This window comes from Montipora capricornis, chromosome 8 (genome assembly GCF_036669925.1).
Source record: "Montipora capricornis isolate CH-2021 chromosome 8, ASM3666992v2, whole genome shotgun sequence".
Taxonomy (NCBI): domain Eukaryota; kingdom Metazoa; phylum Cnidaria; class Anthozoa; order Scleractinia; family Acroporidae; genus Montipora; species Montipora capricornis.
In genome coordinates this window covers 11,774,651-11,801,365 of record NC_090890.1, presented here as the reverse complement: position 1 = coordinate 11,801,365, position 26,715 = coordinate 11,774,651, and the positions used below count along the sequence as shown (strand labels likewise).

The window sequence follows — 26,715 nt, the reverse complement described above, 5'->3', positions numbered from 1 at the left end:
GTCTACGACATGACTTGCTATTGTCGCAGCATTTTAAAACATGTTTTAAAATGCTACGACGTTTTTTCTGACGTACACGTCAATCATAAGTCATGTCGTAGGCCTGTTGTAAGCTTCTCGCATCCGACAAAAATCGCACCGTGTAAATCGGCCCTAAAACCAGATGATTTTACTCCTCAGTGGGGAGCGGTTTAGGTACAGTAAGTTAACAACCCCTACATCCATTGAAAAATGTGACCCTCCATATGACTTTTGCTTAAGGTGATGACACGCTCACAACATGCTAACACAGCACTCTAAGCGTGTTCTCTATTACAGATGTGCATATTTAATTTGGAATACAAAAGAGAACACACTTTGTTATAAAAACTTAGCACACCAAATTCTTTGTTTCCTCAGCGTGTCCAGTGTCACAGCGTGTCCAGGTGTGCTAAATCATGCCTGCTATAAAGCGTAATCGTACCTTTTTAGTATGCTTCGACAGCATCCAACCAAAGTGTTTCAAGAGATCGATTGGCAAAACTAAATGGTGCTACTGGGTATAATTCGCTGATTCAAACGGTACAATGCTCTCTGTTCAAAGGCAAGTTTTAATTATGCGCTGATCACATTAATCTGATTTTGCTGCAAGGAAAAGTTCTGTTTAGCACCCACCAGTGAAGGGCCATTGCGAAATTATCTTGAACGTGGCGTCACGACAAGCAAACGGTTTTTTGCAGGCGAACGAAAACCGCAAAAAGTTTAATGGACCAGAGCAGCTAGAAATAAAACCACGAAACTGTTGCTGCTAGTGAGTTGTAAGAGATGTTAACATTCATTATACCCTGGTTCGATTATCTTAAACACAGTCATGTCGGACTGTAAGGCATTGGTAAGGTTTTCGAATCTGTTGAATCTTGTGTGCTTCTGTGCTATTTCACACGCAGTTTTTGTCCCAGAATGTAAACACGCTTCATTGTGTTAAGCGTGTCCTATGAAACAAAAGAATTTTTTAATTAGGAAAGATTCTTTGCGTGCTAAAGCGTGCTAAAATAAATTCTTTTGGTTTCAGGTGGAAGCAATTTGTTGTGAGTGTGCTATCACCTTTAAAATAGCATCAAAATCACATGGAGGGTCACAAATTTGTCCCCTTTAAGATCTGGGTTGGAAACCTTTCCATAGATCCAAAATAACTTATTTTAAGAAATCAAGGTCTCTCTCCACATCCTGAATTCTTTATATTAATTATTATTATCCCCCTAAAACATCTACGATTGTTTATTTGTATTATTTAAATTGGGATTGCATTTCCTTTGCCTGCTTTGCAGTTGTCAATACATGTGCACTTTGTGGTCTTCTCTTAACTTTTAAATTTCATTTTTTGATCCAAGAACAGCTTATTTCCATTAATCCATTGACCCCTCAGACATTCTAGGATGCCTCCAATTGACAAGAAAAATCGTCTGGCGTTAGACAGACTAAAATCTCTCAAGCCTCACTCCCAGGAGTCAGTGGGTTAATGGAGGGGACACAGTTTTTGGTTGGTTTACCCATGGACCCCTCAGGCATCCTTAAGGACGCCCCCATCTGGGCATTAGAGAGTCGAGTAAAACTGCCAGGATTTAACAGGTTTAATAATCAAACTCATTGTCATCATCTTGTGGAAGTTCATAATTATTTTCTTTATAGTAAAGTGATTGTTCACTCAAGTTAACTCAAATACTGAACATTTGCTTTGATTTTGTTTTGCCAGTCAAGACAAGTGGAATGCCATCAAATGCTCTGAGTGGAAGTGTAACAAGTCAGCCATTTGATGACTTAGTTCATGCCACAGGACCAATCACAGAGGATGCCATTATCAGAGTATTGCAGCAGAGGATTGCATTGGGTGAAAACCATGTCAGTATTATAATAATTAAAAGTTTCATTCTCACAATGGTAATTTGCCAGGAAACTGAAAACCCTTGATCACTAAATCTGAGTGTTACAGTGCGATGCCCCTTACTGTGGCCACCTAGCAAGCAATTTTTTTTTAAAAAACTTATACGCCAATCAGTTTGTGCAAATTTGATTGACAGTCACCCCTCCTTGTAAAGTTCGCATGGTTGTAAGTTGAACACCATTGCATGGGTGGTTGAGTTGACGTATTTGCACGTAATTGTCTTGAATGTGAAAGTTTGTTGGGGGGCCAGGTGCGTTGTGCTGTAATACTGCATTTACAAAGTATTTTTCCTTTTTTATTATTTTTCATGCTGGAAAAACTATTTCTGCAAGTATTGTATACGTGATAATGATATTTAAGGGACAGTAATATTTTTGAAAGTGCTTTGGTACAGTATGTTGGTGATGTTTGGTAAAGGATAGTGCTCTGGCTTTTTTGTCTGCTGTATGTTGTTCAACATTGTTTTCTTGTGGTCTAACCTGTTTCAACTATCATCAGAGACATCTTAGGGGATATATAAGCAAAATAACATTTGCCAATTTTGCCATGCATTTTCCAGAAAAGACAAGCATTGCACTAAATTACATATGAGTGTATTGATGAATATGGTATGAAGTCATGGTATTGATTCGTGAGTGAATCAATGTCAATTACATGTATTTGATGTCAAATATTTAATGATAAGATTTTTAATTACTCTATTTTCTAGACCAGACTGGGTCCAGTATTGATAGCAGTGAATTCATTTGATCAAGTTCAGTCAAAGACTGGACCACAACACAGCAAAGAGCTCCAAACCATTGTTCAAAATGTTACAAAGAAATTGGCTTCCTCTAGTACTCCGCAAGTAATTATACTGAGGTATTTTTCAATTATTTCAGACTGATGGAATTTTCCTCGTAAATGCTTTTCCCCCAAGCTGTTTCCTGATCTTATGTCTTCTTAGTACCTGTACAGTATGTGACTCCTAAATACATTGTAAGTTCAGTGGGGATGGCTAACTTCATGGTATTGCTCTGACTTGTATATATCACCTAAAAATTGAAGAGATGTGCTAGTCCCCAATATGTTCACCCCTGGGGGTGAGACCACAGATTGTACTCTGTCTAAAGACCCGTGGAAATGCTCGCAACGTTGTTGGTCAACAGGACGCAACATTGTTGGGCCCAACATGCTGCTAGCGTTTGTACACCATGTTGTGTGTTGTTGCATGTTGTTCCGACTTGTTGGAAGTTGTTGGATGAAGTTTCAAACTGGTCAAACTTCAGTACCAAGAGGTGCCAACATTTAGAACTATTGTTTCGCGGTCATTGAAGCTTGGTCCAACGATGTGGCGTTCGTTTGCACAGCACATCCAACAATGTTGGGCCGGCGCACGCGCACTACATGCCACGTATCCACACAAATACATGCGCACGAGAAATCAACGTGGCGTCAGAGATGGAAAACATCCCAGAGTCCTTTGTATTCTCATCTAAAGACCCAACTTGTTGTGACTTGTTGCGAGCGTTTGCACACATCGGCTAACATCGTGCAACAAGAGACAACATTGTTGGGCCCAATAATGTTGCGTGTTGTTGCGAGTGTTTGCACGGGCCTTTACACCAGATAATTTTCGTTGTCAATTGTGGGGGACCTAGGTTGTTTGAGGTGCCTTGGTTTAATGCATAGCTCTTCTATCATTTCGTTGTCAAAGTTCTTCTCTGTCATACTTCAGTGGCAGTGGGGGAAGCGGGAAAACATTCACAGCTCGTGGCCTGGTACAACAGCTGCTTGAACAGATTGGAGGAGGTCTGGATTCTGATATCTGTAAGGTTTGTGTTCAATACCATTTACAGGCTGGTATAAAAAACACCAAAGTTAAATTTCAATTTCTTGTTACTCATAATCACCAGTTTATTGTACCATTTCCTAAATTATGGAATTGTGCTTCATGTTTTTGTCAGTTCTTTCCATTTTTGCTAAAAACTGTGAATTGTAAAGTATCATTAATAAGGTCTTCCAAATTAACTAATCAGAGACCTTAAAATCCTTTTAAAAATTATTTTGCAGCATTTTCTTGCCTCCCTTGTTGTCATCCACTCTTTAGGAAAGGCAATGACGTCAGCAAACTCCGACTCCTCCAGAATTGTAAGATTTGAGGATACAAATTTGTTTTATGTACTGCTATATTCATTTACACAATGAAAGACGTTTCTTTTTAGGTTATTACAGTAATTAAAAGTGCTTTCAAATATTTAGTTTTTGATACATAAAGCAGGGCTTGAAATTGCGACCAATACGGTGGCAAATGCGACTGAATTTTTTCCCTGCGCGACTAAAATATCTGGAGAAGTTGCAAATTTGCGACTTGTTTTCATCTTCGCTCTTTCGAAACAAAAGGGTTAGCAGTTGCCACTTTGCTGCTCTTTTCAAATGACAAAATTATTTTGTTTCTCGCCTTGAGTTTTCTTTCAATCTGAAGATAGCGTAATTGTAGTGTAATTTCGCTGCGATGTTATGTGCACAACTCCATTCCTTCGATATCATTCGCCATTTTCAGCGGTTTCTTTCAACACAAGTATTGTGGGCTCATATTTTGTTTTGCTACACTGCTGACAACACTTCATTTTCGTATCTTGTCGCAAAATTGCGACTGGATATTTTCGCTAATTTCAAGTCCTGTAAAGGAAATTTGGGGTTTCACACTGTCACTTTTGCTACCTATTTCCAACCGTACAATAAGGTAAGGGTAAAGGTTAGCGTTATTTTTAGCTTAGAGTTTAGCAGCTGTTTATCCTTACTTGAGGAGAAGCACTTCGCGACACTTCGTGACGTTAATTGTCTTTATCGGGGCATCATTACTTATTGCTGATTGGCTGAGACGGAGGGCATTACTTTTTTCTTAATCAAAGAGGGCATGATTACTTGATCCTGATTGGTTAACAGTTGCTGATCCAGAGCAAGCGAAGTTACAATAGAATCTTCTTCCAGATTCTGACTCTGATTAAACTGCTTTTTGTCCACACATAAACTACATTTTAAGCACAATTTCTGTTGGCAGTCACGATTTATAATGGCATTGGACTTTAACTGAATGAAAGTGTGTTAAGTTGATTGTCATTTGTCCGACTCCCCTCAATGATTTTGCCCTTTGTGATAAACATGTAATTGCAATGTGCCCTCGTGCAATTAAGGATTAATTTTATTTGTATTTTCAAAGTTTTCCAAATTGCCCTTGTCACTTTGCGACTCAGGCAATTTTGTGAAAACTGTGAAAATACTTGTGAAATTAATCCTTAATTGTCCTCCCACCCGTTCAATTACATAATTATACATATTCTGAGACACAAGTGATGGTGAAGTTGGAAGAGCAAGGGGACACTTCGTGATGCTTATTGAAATCAGTGTGTGTGTAATTAGGGGTATTTCTGGAAATACATGTATAGAATACTAAGAAAAGGGTTCAAACACTAGGAAGAGTGTATTGGTTCCCCCCCTCACAGAAACTGAAAATGCCAGCTCTTGGTACATGTACTCTCTCAGATTAGCCACCCCCTAATTTCAGTGTACTGTTTTTTTGGAAAACTTAGAGCAGCTTGGGCTTATAACATCAGTTTCATTGATTCCCTACTGAGAAATTTCTTTTGTTTCCTACAGGGGAACCTGTTTGAGTTTTACTTGTCAGATGGTGCAGTGTCCAGAACAAGAATGCAGTGCTACCTTCTTGATCCTGTAAGTTTTTGTATGGTCTTAGGTGTTCAAAGGGCGTGAAAGCCTTAAAAAACGTCCAGGTGCTACTGGAAATAATTTGTTCTCCTAGGGGCAGTTACCAAGTGTATTTTTAAAGCTCAGTGACTTGCAAACTAGAAATTGTCTTGCATTTGGAATAAATTTAAAAGGAAACTTCAAGAAAGTTTCTGTGGCTGCTGCACTTGAGAAAGCGAGTGGTAGTTTGAAGTATGTCACTTGTAACACAGGGAGTCTGGTGAAACCCTGTTGTTTCACTATTGAATGGTTTGTGTCCAGGTTAATCACTCACTGAAAAACTATGTCCTCATTAAAACAAATACAGGTGTATTGATAAAATCAGTGGCTAACTTCTGTAACCTTGGGCATAGGCGTACGAGCCGGGGGGGCAGCAGCCCCCCCAGTCTCGGAAAGTTTCGGGCAAAACGCTCAAAATTCGTGCAATAAAGAAATGATAAAAGATGGAATTAAAAAAAATATAAATAAGGCAAAAATATAAAAAAGAGCACTTGAAAGTATAAAAATATTACTTGTGTAACTTAAAAGATATTAAAGTCCTTGTTTTGAAATAAGTCCTTGCGGTTGATCTTAAAACATTTGAATTGCTCGGCTGCTGATCTGTTGATCGCTGGCATTTGCTGCAGTTCGCGCCAAATAGAGTCATAGCAAATGGTATTGACAAAATAATTGACACTTTTGGACAACGCTATGGAAGAAATAACTACTTTTTTTAATAAGCTTTTTGCTAGTTTAAATACTAGATGGAGTAGACTAATACAGAGTATGTGAGGTTCTAAGTTTTTATTAGTTACTAGATTGAGTAGACCTACATAGATTATGTGAGGTTCTAAAAACTCTATGTTTCGAATACGTACAGTTTTAGGACTTTTAAGGATTGTAAACGAATGTTTCTTTTGTACATTTTGAGGGAGTAAAAAACGGATTTCAACAATCAAGCATTCGGGCACTGTGTAATTTTTTCAGGCAAAAAGGACACCGCCCCCCCTGGTTGGATTGTGCCCGTACGCCTATGACCTTGGGAAATCATTCTAGCAGATCCTACAGTATATGCAAGAAATAAAACCAATATTTTGATGAAAAAGTAGTCAAAAATATTTTCTCATTCCATTGCCTTAATTGTCAGTTAATCAGAAGGAAATGCAACAGTGTACTTAATTATGCACCATCTTTTGCTTAAAGTTTGAATGTGATTTGACAAAAAAAGGAAAGATGAATAAAGGCAGCTACTGTAATTTCTGGCTGATTAATTTTGCACTAAATAAGGATCACTGCGGGTAATAGGAAGGTGCGGGCTATGCGACAACTTTGGTTACCTTGTAGACTGCAACTAATCACTGACAGTGTGATTTTCAAAATTATTTTCTGGACCAAGGGCTGGTGTCTCAAATTGACATTAACATTACTTGTAATTATTTGTCATTAATTGTGATTGTAGACAGGCTGCCTAGCCTGCGAGAAAGCTCTCCAAAGCGAGCTAGCTCGCAGGCCACAGGCAGCTTATAAGTCTTTAAATTCTACCTTACCGGTAAGTCTTTTGAAGCCTTAATGCATAATTTTATTTTGGTTGTGGGGTGTGGGTTATAGGCCAGTGTGGGTAATCTGTTGCATTTATTTTCTTCACACAACAAAAATGTGCCAGTGTGGGTAATGTTCTGCTCGGGTAATGGGCCAGAAATTACGATAATTATGATGATTACACGTGCATTCCTTCATGTTGTCTCTCTAGAGTTTATGAAACACTTCCTTTCTGAAAGGCAAAGAAGTAGATACCATTAATTAAGTACAGCTAAGTTGAAATGTTTTGTTTATTACCAGACAAGAGTTGCATGTCCACCTGCTAGTGAAAGGAATTATCACATATTTTATGAGCTCCTATATGGCATAACTCAAGAGGAAAGAGGTATTCAACTATTTTTAATACCAAATACTTTTGACTAATATTGTAGTCATGGATGTGCCTGTGTAGCCTATAGATTTTTTTCTGCATAATTATTTTCTTACTGGAAATTAAATGAGGAAATGGTATTTTCATGGTATTCTTGATGAGTGAAAGAACAACGAATATTATTGAAAAACAGTAGGAAGTGAAGGGAGGTCCACAGATGAATTTGAAAGTTTGACTTGTTGAAAAATTCAATCTCTGCTTCGAGTGACATTTAACAACTTGGCTTGGAGCAAGTCCTCCAAGCACCTCTACTCAGTTAACTTTAGCAGGTGTGCCTTTGGTGGGAATTTTAGCTGCAATTCCAGGTCACAAAAGTTTATTGTCAGGAAAAAGTGTTTCAACAGCTTTCTATTATGTAAAAAATTGAACCTGATAATGTGCAAGCTGTAAAGGCACTTTTTTGTCATGTAAGTGGCAGCGTTTGTTTGATTAACCATGAGGAGCTAAGGAATTCACAGCGTGAACTCACTCTAGCCTCAAATTTCTGTCGATTAATAATGTGTTTTGCAGTTACATCGGTCCCACTGGGGAACAACAAATACGGCCTTCTGCTGAAAGTTGTTAATTTCACTTGTCAAAAAGGTCTGTCTAGTTTTAATGTCTGTAACTTGCTTTTACGAGATTGTATGAAGTCAAACAGTCGTGAGTTTGAGAAAACACCATCTCCATTTTAAGTGCAAATAAGGTTTTCGGGAGTTGAAAGTCGTACGCGAATCCTTGTGAATCGATTCATTTATCCTTGTAAATCGAACCGAAATAAATGCTTTTTCAAATTAATAAGACGCGATCCACACCCATCCACACATAATACTCTATCCCTACGTCAAGTATCGAGGTTACCTCAACATGCGGCTCAAAAAATGACCTTTTGCTCTTTGGCCGATTGAAGGAACCAGACCTCCCTCGGTGCTAGTCACAAGTACATGTACACAAGATGTATAGGTCGTAATGTCTGGTCTTTCTCGAAAACTAATTGAGTTTAATAGTTACAGTCTTGTTTTACTTGAGCGGGAAATGACCTTTGAAAGAACAATGTGCTTGGTTATTGTGCCACATTGCGCGCTCTTAATGGACGACGGTCGATCGTCGACCGAGCGTCCTTGCTCGCTTTCCAGGGTATTTGGTGAAACACTCGACTCTAGAAAGCACTGGCAGGTAAGTAAAGGTATATGTGGTGTAAGACCGAAAGAGTTTGGTCAAAGTGAAATTTTTTGTCATTCAGTTCAAACAAAATACAAGTAGTGAATCCAAGACATCTGATTCCCGTCACAAAGGGATGCGATTCAAACAGACAGCCAAGTCAGCTAGCTTTATGCGGTATCTTCTTTGGTCTTTGTGCTGGAGTACTTCGACAATGAGAACTTTTCCCAAATGGTTTTGTGCGTTCCATGAAGTTATCTTGTGTTGCAGACACGAGGCATCACACATGTTAAATCGTCATCTCTACTCTAAGGAAACAAACCATGGTTCTTCACTGTTATTATGGCTGCCAGAGACTTTATTAAAACAATGATCCTTCAACTGTAAAAAATATCCTGTGGAGATACAGCAACATGGATAAACAGAGAAAACATCTGATGGTGAAAAATTTCCAATGGGCAGGACATGATATGTAGTGCATGGTTATCTACCCTGCGGCTTTACAGATAGAATTTGTCGAAGAGTTATTTGTTTTCTCTATACCCTTTAGGGTAGAATATACCCAAGGGTCCAGTTCATTTTACCATCTTATTTATTTTCTCTGTACCCTTTTGGGTAGAATATACCCAAGGGTTCAGTTTACATTACCATCTTATTTATTTTCTCTGTACCCTTTAGGGTAAAATATACCCAGGGGACCAGTTAATTTTACCATCTTATTTATTTTCTCTGTATCCTTTAGGGTAGAATATACCCAAGGGTCCAGTTTATTTTACCATCTTATTTATTTTCTTTGTACCCTTTAGGGTAGCATATACCCAAGGGTCCAGTTTATTTTACTGTCTTATTTATTTTCTCTGTATCCTTTAGGGTAGAATATACCCAAAGGTCCAGTTTATTTTGCCATCTTATTTATTTTCTCTGTACCATTTAGGGTAGCATATACCCAAGGGTCCAGTTTATTTTACCATCTTCTTTATTTTCTCTGTATCCTTTAGGGTAGAATATACCCAAGGGTCCAGTTTATTTTACCATCTTATTTATTTTCTCTGTACCCTTTAGGGTAGAATATACCCAAGGGTCCAGTTTATTTTACCATCTTATTTATTTTCTCTGTACCCTTTAGGGTAGAATATACCCAAGGGTCCAGTTTATTTTACCATCTTATTTATTTTCTCTGTACCCTTTAGGGTAGAATATACCCAAGGGTCCAGTTTATTTTACCATCTTATTTATTTTCTCTGTACCCTTTAGGGTAGAATATACCCAAGGGTCCAGTTTATTTTACCATCTTATTTGTTTTCTTTGTACCCTTTAGGGTAGCATATACCCAAAGGTCCAGTTTTTTTTACCATCTTATTTATTTTCTCTGTACCCTTTAGGGTAGCATATACCCAAGGGTCCAGTTCTTGTTACCAATTTATTTATTTTCTCTTTTCCCTTTAGGGTAGCATATACCCAAGGGTCCAGTTTATTTTACCGTCTTATTTATTTTCTTTGTACCCTTTAGGGTAGCATATACCCAAGGGTCCAGTTTATTTTACAGTCTTATTTATTTTCTCTGTACCCTTTAGGGTAGCATATACCCAAGGGTCCAGTTTATTTTACCGTCTTATTTATTTTCTTTGTACCCTTTAGGGTAGCATATACCCAAGGGTCCAGTTTATTTTACAGTCTTATTTATTTTCTTTGTACCCTTTAGGGTAGCATATACCCAAGGGTCCAGTTTATTTTACCGTCTTATTTATTTTCTCTGTACCCTTTAGGGTAGCATATACCCAAGGGTCCAGTTTATTTTACAGTCTTATTTATTTTCTTTGTACCCTTTAGGGTAGCATATACCCAAGGTTCCAGTTTATTTTACCGTCTTATTTATTTTCTCTGTACCCTTTAGGGTAGAATATACCCAAGGGTGCAGTTTATTTTACCATCTTATTTATTTTCTCTGTATCCTTTAGGGTAGAATATACCCAAGGGTCCAGTTTATTTTACCATCTTATTTATTTTCTCTGTACCCTTTAGGGTAGAATATACCCAAGGGTCCAGTTTATTTTACCATCTTATTTATTTTCTCTGTACCCTTTAGGGTAGAATATACCCAAGGGTCCAGTTTATTTTACCATCTTATTTATTTTCTCTGTACCCTTTAGGGTAGAATATACCCAAGGGTCCAGTTCATGTTACCATCTTATTTATTTTCTCTGTATCCTTTAGGGTAGAAATATACCCAAGGGTCCAGTTCACGTTACCATCTTATTTATTTTCTCTGTACCCTTTAGGGTAGAATATACCCAAGGGTCCAGTTTATTTTACCATCTTATTTATTTTCTCTGTACCCTTTAGGGTAGAATATACCCAAGGGTCCAGTTTATTTTACCATCTTATTTATTTTCTCTGTACCCTTTAGGGTAGAATATACCCAAGGGTCCAGTTTATTTTACCATCTTATTTATTTTCTCTGTACCCTTTAGGGTAGAATATACCCAAGGGTGCAGTTTATTTTACCATCTTATTTATTTTCTCTGTACCCTTTAGGGTAAAATATACCCAGGGGACCAGTTAATTTTACCATCTTATTTATTTTCTCTGTATCCTTTAGGGTAGAATATACCCAAGGGTCCAGTTTATTTTACCATCTTATTTATTTTCTCTGTACCCTTTAGGGTAGAATATACCCAAGGGTCCAGTTTATTTTACCATCTTATTTATTTTCTCTGTACCATTTAGGGTAGAATATACCCAAGGGTCCAGTTTATTTTACCATCTTATTTATTTTCTCTGTATCCTTTAGGGTAGAATATACCCAAGGGTCCAGTTTATTTTGCCATCTTATTTATTTTCTCTGTACCATTTAGGGTAGAATATACCCAAGGGTCCAGTTTATTTTACCATCTTATTTATTTTCTCTGTACCATTTAGGGTAGAATATACCCAAGGGTCCAGTTTATTTTACCATCTTATTTATTTTCTCTGTACCCTTTAGGGTAGAATATACCCAAGGGTCCAGTTTATTTTGCCATCTTATTTATTTTCTCTGTACCCTTTAGGGTAGAATATACCCAAGGTTCCAGTTTATTTTACCATCTTATTTATTTTCTCTGTACCCTTTAGGGTAGAATATACCCAAGGGTCCAGTTTATTTTACCATCTTATTTATTTTCTCTGTACCCTTTAGGGTAGAATATACCCAAGGGTCCAGTTTATTTTACCATCTTATTTATTTTCTCTGTATCCTTTAGGGTAGAATATACCCAAGGGTCCAGTTCACGTTACCATCTTATTTATTTTCTCTGTACCCTTTAGGGTAGCATATACCCAAGGGTGCAGTTTATTTTACCATCTTATTTATTTTCTCTGTATCCTTTAGGGTAGAATATACCCAAGGGTCCAGTTCACGTTACCATCTTATTTATTTTCTCTGTACCCTTTAGGGTAGCATATACCCAAGGGTGCAGTTTATTTTACCATCTTATTTATTTTCTCTGTACCCTTTAGGGTAGAATATACCCAAGGGTGCAGTTTATTTTACCATCTTATTTATTTTCTCTGTACCCTTTAGGGTAGAATATACCCAAGGGTGCAGTTTATTTTACCATCTTATTTATTTTCTCTGTATCCTTTAGGGTAGAATATACCCAAGGGTCCAGTTCACGTTACCATCTTATTTATTTTCTCTGTACCCTTTAGGGTAGCATATACCCAAGGGTCCAGTTTATTTTACCATCTTATTTATTTTCTCTGTATCCTTTAGGGTAGAATATACCCAAGGGTCCAGTTTATTTTGCCATCTTATTTATTTTCTCTGTACCATTTAGGGTAGCATATACCCAAGGGTCCAGTTTATTTTACCATCTTCTTTATTTTCTCTGTATCCTTTAGGGTAGAATATACCCAAGGTTCCAGTTTATTTTACAATCTGATTTATTTTCTCTGTATCCTTTAAGGTAGCATAAACTCAAGGGTCCAGTTTATTTTACCATCTTATTTATTTTCTCTGTATCCTTTAGGGTAGCATATACCCAAGGGTTCAGTTCTCGTTACCATCTTATTTATTTTCTCTGTACCCTTTAGGGTAGCGTATACCCAAGGGTCCAGTTTATTTTACCGTCTTATTTATTTTCTGTGTATCCTTTAGGGTAGCATATACCCAAGGGTCCAGTTTATTTTACCATCGTATTTATTTTCTGTGTATCCTTTAGGGTAGCATATACCCAAGGGTCCAGTTCATGTTACCATCTTATTTGTTTTCTCTGTACCCTTTAGGGTAGCATATACCCAAGGGTCCAGTTCATGTTACCATCTTATTTGTTTTCTCTGTACCCTTTAGGATAGCATATACCCAAGGGTCCAGTTCATGTTGCCATGTTATTTATTTTCTTTGTACCCTTTAGGTTAGAATATACCTGGAAGGGTCCAGTTCATGTTACTATCTTTATATATTTTCTCTTTTCCCTTTAGGGTAGAATAATATACCCAAGGGTCCAGTTAATTTTACCATGTTATTTATTTTCTCTGTACTGTATAGGGTAGAATATACCCAAAAGTTCAGTTTATGTTACCATCTTATTTATCCATCTTATTTATAAGTCTCCACCGAAAGCGGTGGTGAATCCAGTTGAAGAAACAACAGAGGAAAAAGCTGATAAGAAACAAAAAATGGTTCCAATTGCAATGGAATGGAAGTGATGTTATTAAACAAAGATTTGTTTCAAAAGGAAAAACCATGGTTTCGGCTGCGCGAAAAAAGGTATGGATGCAAGAAAAGCATAATCTTCCAGGTCTCAGCAATCAGTCGCATCGTCAAAAATTGCCTCTAGCAGGTCAAGCACGTCGCGGGAATAGGTGCGATTGGGAGTGGTACATTTATTTAGTTTTTGCTTCTTAGCAAAATACCGTGGCATTCCTGTAGTAGTCAAGGGATTTAAGGAGAGGAAAAACACAAGCGGGGAAAAAAGAGAGACTTAGAAAGGAGGCGGCGTACGAAGCCTGTGCCACACAAAGGTTGGGAGACCTCACTAAGTGACGGACGATTGTCAGCAAGTTCTTTAAGGCATTTTTACAGTTTCGTTCAATTTAAACTCAAATTTTAAATAAAGGTTTGATCACAAAAGCCAATGTACATGCTTCAACGCGTCTGCAACGTTGCAAAACACGAGCTTCCAAACTTCTAGTCGAGTTATTACTTTTCTTTTGCGGCTTTGTGGATCGTTACACTCTCATCGTTTTCACCGTGAAACTGCAGAACGATTCCAACGATGGGCTGTTGCAACATAATTCCGAATAGAATTGGTATCCCTGGGATGGTAAGTGGCTCCTTAAGTTGAAATGTTATCTTCTTCTTGTTGACCGCTTATCATGTGACTTGCCGTACTTAAGGTTTGTCTCGCATTTTGTGATAAAGAAAAGATTGAAAGGAACGAGGAGATTTAAAGTATTGTAATTTTGTACTGTTCATAGGTTACTGTTTTCTATTTTTATAGTAGAACACGGAAAATACCCATACTTAATATTTGCCCTTATGATTGATAATTGGCGCTGTTTGTGGTAGAAATAGGGTTTTTCAGGATTATAATTATAAGGTGAAAAATAGCATTTAGTTTTTTTGCTGCTGCTTGTATGTTCGTAGTTAACTTCACCTTCCCTAAAAGATGACGCCATTGTACTCGCTCGGCCTTATAATAGGCCTGTCTCGTCTTAAGTACACCTTGTAAATTTTCATATGAGATTTGCCGCTTTGAAAAAAATAAAGATGCTAAAATCCACTCATGTGGCTTATTTTATTGAGCGCTGTTACGCTTCATGTGTGAAACAACCTACAAAAGCGAAACAGGGAGAATAGTTATATAATATTTAAGCGTTACACGTTGGCAAAAGAAAAGACATTCGCATGTTGTTAAAGGGCCAAGATTTCACCCTGTAATTGCGATGTATCTGTCAACTAGTTGACGCATTTTCTCAGAGGAAATGACACCTCGCCTCATTCTTAAGATTCCCCAAGGTGTCAACTCACAGCGATATTCCGCGCTTAATATTAACTGACGGGCGATTGAATCGCCCTTCAGCTAATTTGCATAACATTCCTAAGTCATCATAAGCTCGTCATGAATAAGGAAATAACGATGACCCCGTGGCAACCTGGTGCCTCCCATCCCTGCAGACCAGGGATCGCATTTTAAGTTCGTATGTGGGCTGATTTTCAGTCAATCTCAATCTTACTCCAAGGGTTTTTCTCTGGGCACTCCGGTTTTCCTCCCTCAGCAAAATCGATTGCCAGCTTATTCCATCTGGCTGTGGCTGTGATGCTGTGCTACAAGGTCATGCATGGTTGGTGTTCAGGGGCTGAGTGCCTCGCTGGCTGCCCAGCTCCTTTGGTCCGTCCTAGTTGAGCTGCACACTTAGCAGTTCACTCTCTGACTGTGTGAAAGGGCAGTTAGCAAGCCAGATATTATTATTATTATTATTATTATTATTATTATTATTATTATTATTATTATTATTGTCTAACACCAGACACCAACAGACAATTTTACTCATCCATGGGAGCAGGGAGTGAAGGGGTTAAATATTAAATTTTCGCGCATGTTGTTTTTAACTTGTAGTCAAGCTCCACCTACAGGGATATAGTGTTCAGTCGTTGTCATACCTCAGTAAATGCTCCATTCCTTACAACGTGGACGAAGAAGAATACCAAGCTAAATTTGAGAAATGGAGGGTAAGGTGTCTGTTTCTGTATTTCATGCAGTACTGGACAACTTCATTGCAAAGTTGATCTTGGATGTGAAGCTTCTACTATAATTGTCAGCCAGCTCCTAGATGGAGATAACTGTGCTTATGGCTGGCAAATCAGTCACCTTTTCGTCTTGACAACATTAAGTGGAAAGTAGAGGAGAAGAAGAGGACGGCAACCAGATAATGCAAAGTACATAGGTTACCGGAACATGCAAGATTGTGTTGCAAGCTCATATGAAATATTAGTATATGCCACACAAGTGAATAGTGCTCTCTGCGCACGCTGATTGACAAACTCGGAGGTGATTAGCCAAGTTCATGTACTCTTCACCTCCAAGTAACCAGCGCGTGAGATTTGAAATTTCTGACCACATTTTACAAATTTAAAATAAAGTCGTTCTTTGGTCTGCTTTTTGTTCAACTTGTGTGGTATATATAATAAAACAATAATTATTATTCACCTCCACTTTGGTGAATAATAATTGTTAAATAATTATTAATTATTATTATTATTGGCCTCAATGATGGGCAAGTGCTCTTTGTTGTTAACTCTGTCAAATTTTACATATGCCAGTTTCAATGCCAAGAAATACCTTAACTAATCGAGTTCGAGGTCTGTACTGTAAAAATATGGAGCAAGTGTTTTCCCGTTGATTTTTTTGCACTTGGGCCATAAATCATCGGGGATAAAAACGAGGATCCATGCCGCAAACATTGCTGTGTCAAAATCTGACAAATGAAATCTTCCTGGCAGTTTTAAATAGTTGCTTGCAAGATTCAAACAGTTTTAAAAGTTTATGTAACAGAAATGACGACACATGAAAAATTTGCTAGGGGATGTTATATTGAAATTTCAAATTTAGCCACCTGTACAGTGAGCCGTAATGTAGAATACGGCCCGCCAATTTAGCCAATCACAATGCACATACTATCTGAAAGATATGACAATTTCATGTCTGTTTTTTCAGGTACATTAAAAGTTTATTAATCTTTATTCATTGCCCTTAAAGACGCACTAGTTGAGTACTAATTTTTGTTGAATCCAGTGTGGTAAAACCAAACCTAGTATAAACGTTCTGTGACAAGCCGTGTGGTTAACAAATGTGCTGTAACTTGCCCAAATTGCATGAAATCATATATGGATTGTATTTTTCTTTAATTCCTTGAAAAGTGGCACAAGTCTCAAAGTAGCCAAGCAACTTTAAAAATAATAATTTTTGTTTTGTTTTAGGCTTCACTTGTCACACTAGGAATCCCATTTTTAGATGTTTTGAGAGTATTGGTGGCAATCTTGTTACTTGGGAACGTGGAGTTTGTCGATGGTGAGGGTGCAGACCTTGAGGTCAAAGGAAACAACGGTAGGTGTGCCATCAGAATTGAGAAACATGTAGACAGCAGGAAGAATTAAAATTGCCCAAGCCACAGTTTTGGCTTGAAAAAATATAATAAGATCCTGTTGTAGATACACTGATCTAATACCTCTCTAAAAGACCGTTGAAATTGGATTCAAGAAAATGTGACATTATGGCTAGGTTCAAAATGAATCTTTCATCTTAAGTAAAGTACTTAAGGTGTTGAATTAATGTAATGGGACACTTTTGCCATTTTTCTCTCTTTCAGGGCAAGGCGTCATCAACCATCTACCTCTCCCTCTCCCCCCCCCCCCCCCTTCCCCCCAAACAATAATGTTGTTTTTAGGATGTGTTAGACTGCCTTTTTATGTCAACATTGCATGAGGGGAGTTTGGAAATTCTTCAAAATACAAATGTGGCAGAAATCATCGATTCAATGGACAGAAAAAAATACCTTGATTGAAACGAATGTTGGCAATGCCCCAATTAGATTCACCACAAATAACATTATCGCTTTCATGACTGAGAAGCAATATCGTGTCATCCCTATCAAACTTTCATTTCAATAACGAGAGAGCTTGTATATGATCAACTGACAACAATACTGATATCACTTAGATTACTGAACTCTAAAAATGACTTCCACTCAGTTTGTCAAAATGTCAGGAGCTTTAAATTGGTCATTCTGGGCCACTCTCACTGGATGGTCTCTCTTCATCGAGTAACAAAGATGTCATGTCTTGCGTCGTGTGACTTGTCTTTCATTTGTGTTATTTCAGAAATCAAAGCTGTCGCAGCATTGCTTGGTGTATCTGGTGTATCACTGTATAGAGGGCTGACTACAAAGACAAAGAATGTCAGAGGGCAGATTCTCAGATCACTGTGTGATTCGGCTACTGTGAGCACTACTTGTAAAATAGACAAACTCTGTAAGACCTGAACAGCGGTACTGTAACCTTTAAAATCCTTATCATGTGTGAGCAGCCATCGTCCAACCCTGGATAACCTGTGTAGCTGGCAGTTCTGTTGTTACGGAACGTGGGGGATCTTGAGTGGCCGGGGAACAAAGGTTCTTCTTTACCCTGGCCCAGCCTTCTTGCTCTGCTCGACAGCTTGCGCTCCACAACAACAGAATCGCGAGCTACGCAAGCTAACCCTGGAGGGATGGGGAGACCCCTTCCTCGCTGCACTGGGAGCAAGTCTTGTAAACAATGTCCGGGTTCTTTAGTGATCTTTTCCCACAATGATTTATATCTAACACGCAAATTTTCTTTAATCGGAATAAAATTGATATCAATAGATATAACCTGGAGCTTGCTCTGCATAATAAAAAGGATAGGAAAGAAAGAAACTTTATTTTAGTGTCTAATCTTCTAGCGCTGAAGCACTAATTGGGGACACTGTAAAGTAAAATCAAGAAATTAACGCAAATAAAATCAAATGTTGGTTTTTGAGGAGAGGGGAAAACTGGAATACTCGGAGAAAACCTCTCGGAGCAGAGTTGAGAACCAACAAACTCAAACCACATATGACGAGTCTGGGAATCCAAACCTGGTCGCATTGGTGGGAGGCGATTGCTCTCACCACTACAACATCCCTGCTTCCCAAGTGCATTAAGTCGAAATGTTTGCGCCAGTTATGAGGATCGTCGCGTTAAAAGTGATACCAAGTAATTTAAGCTCAGGTTTCCTTCTAATGAAAGGTAACGGGTGGTTAGGTACCTGCTTGGTGTTCTTCTCTCTTTTTACCCAGATCTTCTTGAGATTCAATTCCATCCTCTTTTTCACCGGCCGGTGTTGAATGTTCTGAACCTCCTCGGGTGCAAGAGAGTTCCACGTAGTTGCTTTAGCTGGAATTGTAAAACTTATGTCATCAGCGAATTCGATTGAACAGGCTTCTTTCGGGCTTCACCGCTGTAATATCATTAACCATGGTGGAAAAAAGAATATGTCCCAATGTCCTTGAGGAACACCCCTGTATTGATTCTGACAAACTCCGGAGGCTTCCTATCTAACTCTTTGGTGCCTATCATTTTAAAAACATATGATGCAGTTTGTTATATTAAGAATAATTTAGATATTTTCGTTTATTAGATACATTCATAGGCTCATGCGTTTGAAGCATTTAATTCTGGTTCAGAATTTCCCTATTTGAATGTAACGTAGGTCGTGCATTTTTCCGCGCGTGCAACTTCGATCTTCTTTTTGTCCATATTTGGGCATAAAATTGGTGTCCTAAAATCCCCAGCTTTGTTCCAAGGAAAAGAGTTGCAAGTCGAAAGTCGGCATCGTTGTCAAGCAAGCCAGATCAGACAAAATCACTCCAATCCAGTATTTCTGAATCTCTGCATTACTTTGTTTGGTTGATGACTTCTTGATGCCTTAGAAGCTACGTGGTAATCACTCCTCATTTTGTCTTGTGTCACCAGGCCAACAATAACAGAGATGCCCTTGCCAAGGCACTGTACTGCAGGACAGTTGCTGCCATTGTGCGCCGAGTGAACAGCTACAAGAGACCTGCGAGCTTGTCGCTGCCGGCAGCGGCATCATCACCCCGGGGCTCTCAAGAATCTCTTCGAGCATCATCTCCTGGATCTACTTGGTCCCTGGGTAGAAGCACCCAAAGTTTAGGGGGTGGCTTGCTAATGATGCCTCCCACAGGTTTGTGGATGATATGAGATGTGGTTTTAGAGGTTATCCGTGGCTTCATCTGTACATGAAGTCGCCTGAAACGTGCGAAAAAGTTGGGGAAGACTAAACGACTTACTTATTAAAAAACACCAAGGTTTGGGGCAGTGTGAAGCTACTTTAGCCAAACTTTCAGCAATAAAAAACAACTTTGTTTCAACCATTGGAATAATCAAGTTCAAGGAAGCCATTGTTTGTCACCTACAGGTAAATATGGACAGAGTGGGGAATGGATTGAAATGATAAAAAAGGCGGCAATTTTAACCAATAGCTTGTCCTTCTAAAATTCGTACGGTCTAACCGAAATGCCTCTTTTCATTTGACCATGAGTGGCACGAAATTTGCGGTGCCATGGGTAGGAAATGCCTAAACTGAAATTCCTGGATTTCAAATTTGAATTTTGTTGAACGGATAGGAAGCCTAGTTTCTGTGGTGCGGGGCTCAATGCACTAATCAATTGTTCGTTGCCAACACGAATTTTACTGCGAAGAAAGAGCTTGGAAAATTGGGTTTAATCTGTTGCTGTCATTATGGTGTTCATTCACCCCCACGGGGACTGAATTTGCTTTCTCAGGGATCGCGTTAACGCAGAAATCGTGCATTTTTACGCAAATAAAATCCAAAAAATGCATCATCGAAATTTTAATGCGTCCCAGGACGCAAGGCACTGACTTAAATAACTCACACAACTTGCTTTGATTTGTCAGTATATTCTGTTGTTTGTAAAACTGTTGGAGCGATCTGTGATCATAATTGAAGTTCTAAGAAATGGGGTTTAAAACATCTAAAAAGGTTAAAACTAAATTTTCGACCGCCTTCTGCGGTCTTCTTCAGAGGAATGTACTCTGCAAGTCACTGAATGCAAATATATAGCAAAAGACGTCACTGTTCGTTGCTCCTAAGGGAGGAAACCAGTGATGCGTAAACCTTTGGAAAGGGTGCTCTTTCATTAACAGAGTTCTTGTCCAGGAATGAATGTAACGGCTCTAGAAAAAGCCTTTGTCGCTCGGTCCTATGCATATGCGTCAATATTAATTCCAAGTTGGTAACTCTCTTTTTCTCATAATTTAAAACATACTCTTTTTCTCGCAGAGGGTCACCAAGATTTTGGGACCCCCAAAAAATGCTTGGGACCCCAATTTGGCTGAACATGCGAGTCCCAGGACCCAGATTGAAAAATCCTAGTGCCATCCCTGTTTCTGTCACATACAAACCTTGTTTACTGCAGGTATTGTGTATACTTTTTTCGTTTTGTGTTCTTTTATTTCTGTAAGTGAATACCCAATCTTCGCCGGTGTTGGACGGTAGTTTCCAGTTCACCAGCGGAGCTTCTGGTCTGATTGGAGTCTTAGATATGTTTGGTTTCGAAAATAGCGAGGTAAGATCTGCTACTACTTGTTCTCATTCTACAAATAAAGCTGGCAACCGTCGTTTTGTAACAGTCGTTTTTATAACATCTAAAGTGATCATCTTCCAGTCGTCTTGATGTCTCAATTAGGGAGTTTAAGAAACGACGACGGTTACAGCAACGACAACGTCACAAAACAATAATTAATATAATTGGTTAAAAGAGGAAAAGTAATCGTGCTGCGCCCGCTGCACGCATTTGAGCACATTCTTGCGTTATTCTGCATATCACCAAATTTGAGGTTTTGATAACAACGTGAGCATGCAACAGGGAATCTTTCATTCTCTATTTCTACTCTGAAACCCCTCCTACCAATTAATTTTTAGGATACGTTTGTACTATTATACAACGTAAAGGAGGTGAAAAAATCGCGGGAGACTTTGATATTGCGCAGTTATATTTTTCGTCGACGTCGTTGTCGTGGATCTATAGTACTAGGGAGCTTAGGCATGCGCATTTTTGAGACGCGACCGGCAACCAGAAGAGAATATTTTGCGTTTCTGGACAGTGGTGTCTACCAGGTTTTTATACCAATCATGTGGTTGTGTGAAGACAAGTTAAAAGGACAGACAGCTCACTTCCGGTTGCCATTGCGTCTCAAAAACGCGCGTGCTTTCCTTAAGAGCCCACAGGCGGACTTTTCGCGCGTTCCTAAGGAAGTGAAATGTTACTTCCGGTAACTGACGCCATCATATCATGAGCTGACAAGAAAACCCACTCACAAGCAAAAGTCACCGCGCTAACTGTTGTTTCCATCAAAGGTGTTTCCTCACCCTTCCTCGCGCTCGTTCTCAGATCAACTGCGCATGCGTAAACGAACTGACTACCGGTTTGAGAAAAGCTACATTTCCGGCGGTCTTTAAATTGAATTATGATTTTTTTACATGGCACGTTTCACCCCTAAATACAGAATATAGCTAAGCATTGATTTTTTCAAATCATCTTTTTTTGGAAAAGTTATGGGTATTTCAGTATAAGAAGAAAACCATGCTTGGCTGGATGCAAAAACGAATGCAAATTATCAAACCTTCGATTAAGGACGGTGCCTACTATTGTTATTGCGCATACGTTCTGCGCATCGCCAGATACTCGGATTTCCTATCGCCGATGCTTACTAATACAGGGATATTTTTGCGCGGTTTAAAACTATCCGGAAAAAGTAGATCTTAGTAAGTACTCTTGGTATCCAAAAAGAAAATTGGGGGTAACCATGCATTTATGAGAGATACTTAAGCTTCAATTTGAGAAAGAACGCCATACATTGCTGTGTATTTTAACACTTTTTACAAATATTATTCATGAATTATCTTTGAAAAATGCGTGGTTACCCCCAATTTTCTTTTTGGATTTCAATAACACTTCTTAAGATCTACATTTCCTCCTTAATTAGTAGGCACCGTCCTTAAATACCCAAATTGCGTAGCACGGAGACAAATTTAGAGTTTTCTTTTGTTGGCCACGTGACCATGGGCGTGGCATGATGACGTCATATTTAGGGTCATTGGTTTACAAAAGTTGGAAACTGACAAAAATAATGCTAAATTCTCTCAAATTACCTAACCATTACATCCTTAGCAACGCACCCCAAAAAATACGTCAGTAGGGTCTTAAGCGCGTCCAAAATAATCGCGCTGCAGTTACACGGTGCATTTCTTGGCTGCACTTTGCCAAACAACATCGCGAAATAAACAACTCAAGAGTTTGACGAAGCGATACTTCGGGGGATCCTTCACTTTCTGGCTTTATCTCGGTTGAACACCGTTTGGTCTGTTCCAGTAACATGATTCTTAGGGCACACTGTTCAATATCAACGAGACGGAACAATCGCGAAATTTTATCAGTGGCGACGTTTTTTGTCACCATTTTCAACTGGGTTGTCTTCTGTTTGTTGGGATTCGGTTCGTTTCATTCTCTGGCTCTGATTAGCCCCACGACAACGGCGACGGCAAGGAGAACGTCATCTCAAAATATAAATTCACGTTATTGTATTCACTTCGTGACTATTTCGACCCTTTTAATGTGACAAGGGTGTGGTAGTTCCTCAAAAATAACACTGGTCGGAACAACGCTTAATTTAGGGGAGAAAATGAAAATTTATCTTCAAGTGCTGACGTTCTTCATAAAACCTCAAATTTGGGCTATTTCACGTTGTTGTTTTGCAGACGACAGCAAAGAAATGAACAGAAGTGAAAAACGCACGTGCAGGGCATGCAAAGCTATTGTTTTTGCCCACTAAATATGCAAATTTGTGACGTTCTCGTTGCCGTCGCGCTCCCAAATGGGAAATCGCTCAGCAACGAGAGTGCGCGCTTGTCACTCAGCCAAATTTCCGGTTGTTCGCTTTGTCTTCTGCTCACAAGATCACGCGAATCACATGTGCAACCGGAAAGCACCGTTCCATTGCGCACATGGAATTCTCGACATCTCAAGCTGGAATTTTTGCGGAATGAAAAGCACTTATTTCTTGTTTGTCTTCTTCAAGGTAAATCACTTGGAGCAGATCTGTGTCAATCTATGCTCGGAAACTCTGCAGCATTTTTATAACACTCACATATTTAAGAGCATAGATGATTTGGCCAGGTTAGAAGTAAAAATTGCTATTTCTCTGTAATTTTTTTCCTGTGACTTGGTCTCTTTAGCTTCATTATGACTCTTTTTTGTTTTCTTTTTTGTCTTCAGGGAAGAAGGCGTCCTTTCAGAACATCTGAGTGTGGATTATTTTGATAATGCTCCTTGTATTGAGCTTCTGACTTGCCAGGTATGTTAAACAGTCACTAAACAAGCTTCTTCTTCTTCTATAAATCACGTGGCCAGGTTATCCAAGGTATTCATCAGTAGCACCATCAGTGGACCGTCATTTTTCGCCGGAGGGGGGGAGGGAGGGTTACAAAAAAACCGAAACGCCCCATTGCGTGCGAAATCGAGCAACTAGTTTCCCCAAGTTCTTTGAACTCTACGGCCAACTTGTGGTGTGTGAGGCCACCTCTGCAGAAAGAGTCTTAGTCATCCTTAGGTGAATCACACTTTGCCAGCTTCTGGAACGTGTTTATGTAAATGTTAAGCAACAAGACAAAGTTTAAGAAATACTCGGCCCCTCTGACTGTCGATTTAATTTTGTGTGCAGCGTGCTGGAGTTTTGACCTTGTTGGACAAAGAAAGCTTGTTTGCTCGGTATGTATGTTTAAAGCATTCAATCGTGTAACGCTTACTCGGAGTTAGTCTATGCGTTCACGGTAGGTTTTATCGAAGCACGTACAGCGCATAGTCTACAGAATTTTGTGACAAGGAGTGGTCTCATTCATTTACAAACTTTTAACTCTTCTTGAGAATACGCCCTCTTGTGTTAATGGTGAGACAATTTTTATGTCTGAGACGACGTTTTCGTTCGCGGAGACGATATGTGCCGCTTGAGAGAAAACGGCATATGTCTCGAGAATTTACCAACCTTTCCATGGAGACAATGTCCCACTATTGTCCGCGGTCAAACAACTACCTCTCAGCTGTCAAGACATGTCTTGGCATTTATTTGAAATCTAGTGTTCAAAATGTTCTTTCGACGGACGGTTAATTTACTTTTAGATCAAAGGACTAAATTTCTGATTCAGTTGTGGTTAATTATATTGAATCCCTTTAGGACGCGAAAGCATCAGAGCAGTCGTGGCTCAGTTGGCTAGTGCGCGGCTTTCGGAGCGAGAGGTCCCCGGTTCGATCCTCGGTGACTTCAACGTCTGTTTTGACAGCACAGCATTTCTGACAATTTTATCTATAGAAATGTCTAGGAGACCCATGTCTCCTTGATGGTTCGCTCTCAAGGCAATTGCAAATGGTAAAACCCCAATTTGATTCGCCGGAAGTGGTTAGAACGGGACGTGAACCCGAAGGCTCATGCACATCTGTCATCCAAACCACTGGGCTACCGCCTCCGGGACTTTTATCGTCGTTTCCTAGCCTCAGCACCCTCTTCTCCTCCCTCAGGAATTGAGAGACTATTCATCGGTGCAACTTAAACCCAGACGCGCCCTGTCGGCAGACTTGGCCTCGTGCTATTTTGTTAACCAAGCGGCGGGATTATGGAAGTACCATAACAACTGTTTTTCATTGCTTTTTTTTACAGCGGAAGCTATCAGAATTTCTTGCAGCGATTGAAAGCACAGAACAAAGACAACGAGTGGTGAGTAGTGCTGAGTTGTCTTACTGGGTGAGCCTGGCGTTGCTCGAATTGGTTGGTACAGCGGTAAGAGCGTCATACTTTGAAGGAGAACTTTGAAAGGCAATACACCCTATTCCAAAATGGCCGCCATTTTAGTATTCGTCTGTGTGCTTGCAAATTAGCCCTTTTTGCCTCGTTCTTTAACATAAAATCCAAAAGAATATTTAACGTTAAACGGATCACAGGGGCAAATTTGCAGCCAAAACAAAAGAATACTGAAATGGCGGCCGTTTTGTAATAAGATCCATACCCTCCTGAGTATTGTCACGGAATAAACGATGGGGAAACAAAATGTACAGGCGAGTAAGATCATTTAAATGAAGCATTTGTGCTCCGCTTTGTGTATAGAAATTTAAATAAATTTACTGCCTCTTCTTTGACTGAAGTCAGTGCTTGTTGTTTGTTGCTACAGCTTTTTTGATCCTGATCCTGCCAGTTCCTGCTTTGGAGTGACACACTACGGTGCAAATGTAAGTCGGAAAAAAAAAACCAAAACAATTAAATTACTACGAAAACCACCGATCTATGGAATGGGCCCGAATTACCGAGTCACTGCCCTGCCCACGAATTTTCTTTCCCACGGGCTTAACACGTGCACGTGAAATGATCAATTTCGAGGTCATGAAGAGGACGCGAGCACCTGGCGATGAATTTTCAATTTTCTCTCTAAATATCCACACCGTTTTCACCAATTTTATTCTTGGAATGTGATTAAAAGATCAAACTTTCTAGCCTATGGGCTAGCCCCGGCAAGTAATAAATGAAATTGTCTTGCTTACTGTTTTGGGGGCGCTGTTTATCAAAACGGACTTTTTGACGTCTTATTAGTCGCCTAAAGAATTCTTCCGCGTCTGTGATCGTTCTTTGCCTACAAAAGCAGTAAGAGACGGTTTCATCTTTCTTTGGGGATGGACCTAAGCGCTTATTCTTATCTGTTTTTCAGGTTGTTTATGACGCCAGAAGTCTTCTTCATGTTAACCGTGACAGTATTCAAGATGACGTAATCTGTGTCTTTTCACGGCAGGTGTGTATTATCTATTTTTTAATAGTTCATTTTATTCTTTACATTCTGTTTGCTTGTTTTTTATTTCCACTCTTTGAGGCTAATATTCTGGTGTGGATCATCGAAATTCCAAGGTGTCTAAAAGACAACTTCGACGATGCAGCGGCCGTTTTGATTTCTTTTGTTCCAATAGCTATTATGGGATGCCCAGTGGGCAAATACATATTAATTCCCCCCTCCCCCACCCCTGAGCATCCCATAATATCTTTTTAAACAATAGAAATCAAAATGGCCGCCCTATCGTCGAAGTGGTCAATAGACCTTTTTGCAGATACGGCGGCCATTTTGATTTCTATTATTTCAGATGACATTATGGGATGTCCAGGGGGCAAATTTTATGTATTTGCCCCCTGGGCATCTCATAATAGCTATTTGAAACAATAGAAATCAAAATGGCGGCCGTATCTGCAAAAAGTCTATTGAACGGTCATTGATGAATGAAGTAAATGTATCTATTTGAAATGCGGGTTACAGACGAATGAGAGAAGTGATCGTCTCACGTAGATGGAC

At 39.2% G+C, this 26,715-nt stretch overlaps 1 protein-coding gene across 2 annotated transcripts in view; it reads left to right on the top strand.

Annotated features, from left to right (window-relative positions):
• Positions 1-26,715, top strand: part of LOC138013547 (unconventional myosin-X-like) — a 46,594-nt gene that overhangs the window by 3,352 nt on the left and 16,527 nt on the right. For both annotated transcript variants that reach the window (XM_068860649.1, XM_068860650.1), the window contains exons 3-19: positions 1,733-1,878; positions 2,631-2,782; positions 3,639-3,735; positions 3,974-4,051; positions 5,561-5,635; positions 7,487-7,571; positions 15,356-15,468; positions 16,717-16,843; positions 17,617-17,735; positions 19,266-19,497; positions 20,799-20,902; positions 23,415-23,512; positions 23,612-23,690; positions 24,057-24,103; positions 25,047-25,103; positions 25,555-25,612; positions 26,086-26,166. In XM_068860649.1, the coding sequence (XP_068716750.1) occupies positions 1,733-1,878; positions 2,631-2,782; positions 3,639-3,735; positions 3,974-4,051; positions 5,561-5,635; positions 7,487-7,571; positions 15,356-15,468; positions 16,717-16,843; positions 17,617-17,735; positions 19,266-19,497; positions 20,799-20,902; positions 23,415-23,512; positions 23,612-23,690; positions 24,057-24,103; positions 25,047-25,103; positions 25,555-25,612; positions 26,086-26,166 (1,748 nt within the window). The remainder of the gene's footprint in view (positions 1-1,732; positions 1,879-2,630; positions 2,783-3,638; positions 3,736-3,973; positions 4,052-5,560; positions 5,636-7,486; positions 7,572-15,355; positions 15,469-16,716; positions 16,844-17,616; positions 17,736-19,265; positions 19,498-20,798; positions 20,903-23,414; positions 23,513-23,611; positions 23,691-24,056; positions 24,104-25,046; positions 25,104-25,554; positions 25,613-26,085; positions 26,167-26,715) is intronic.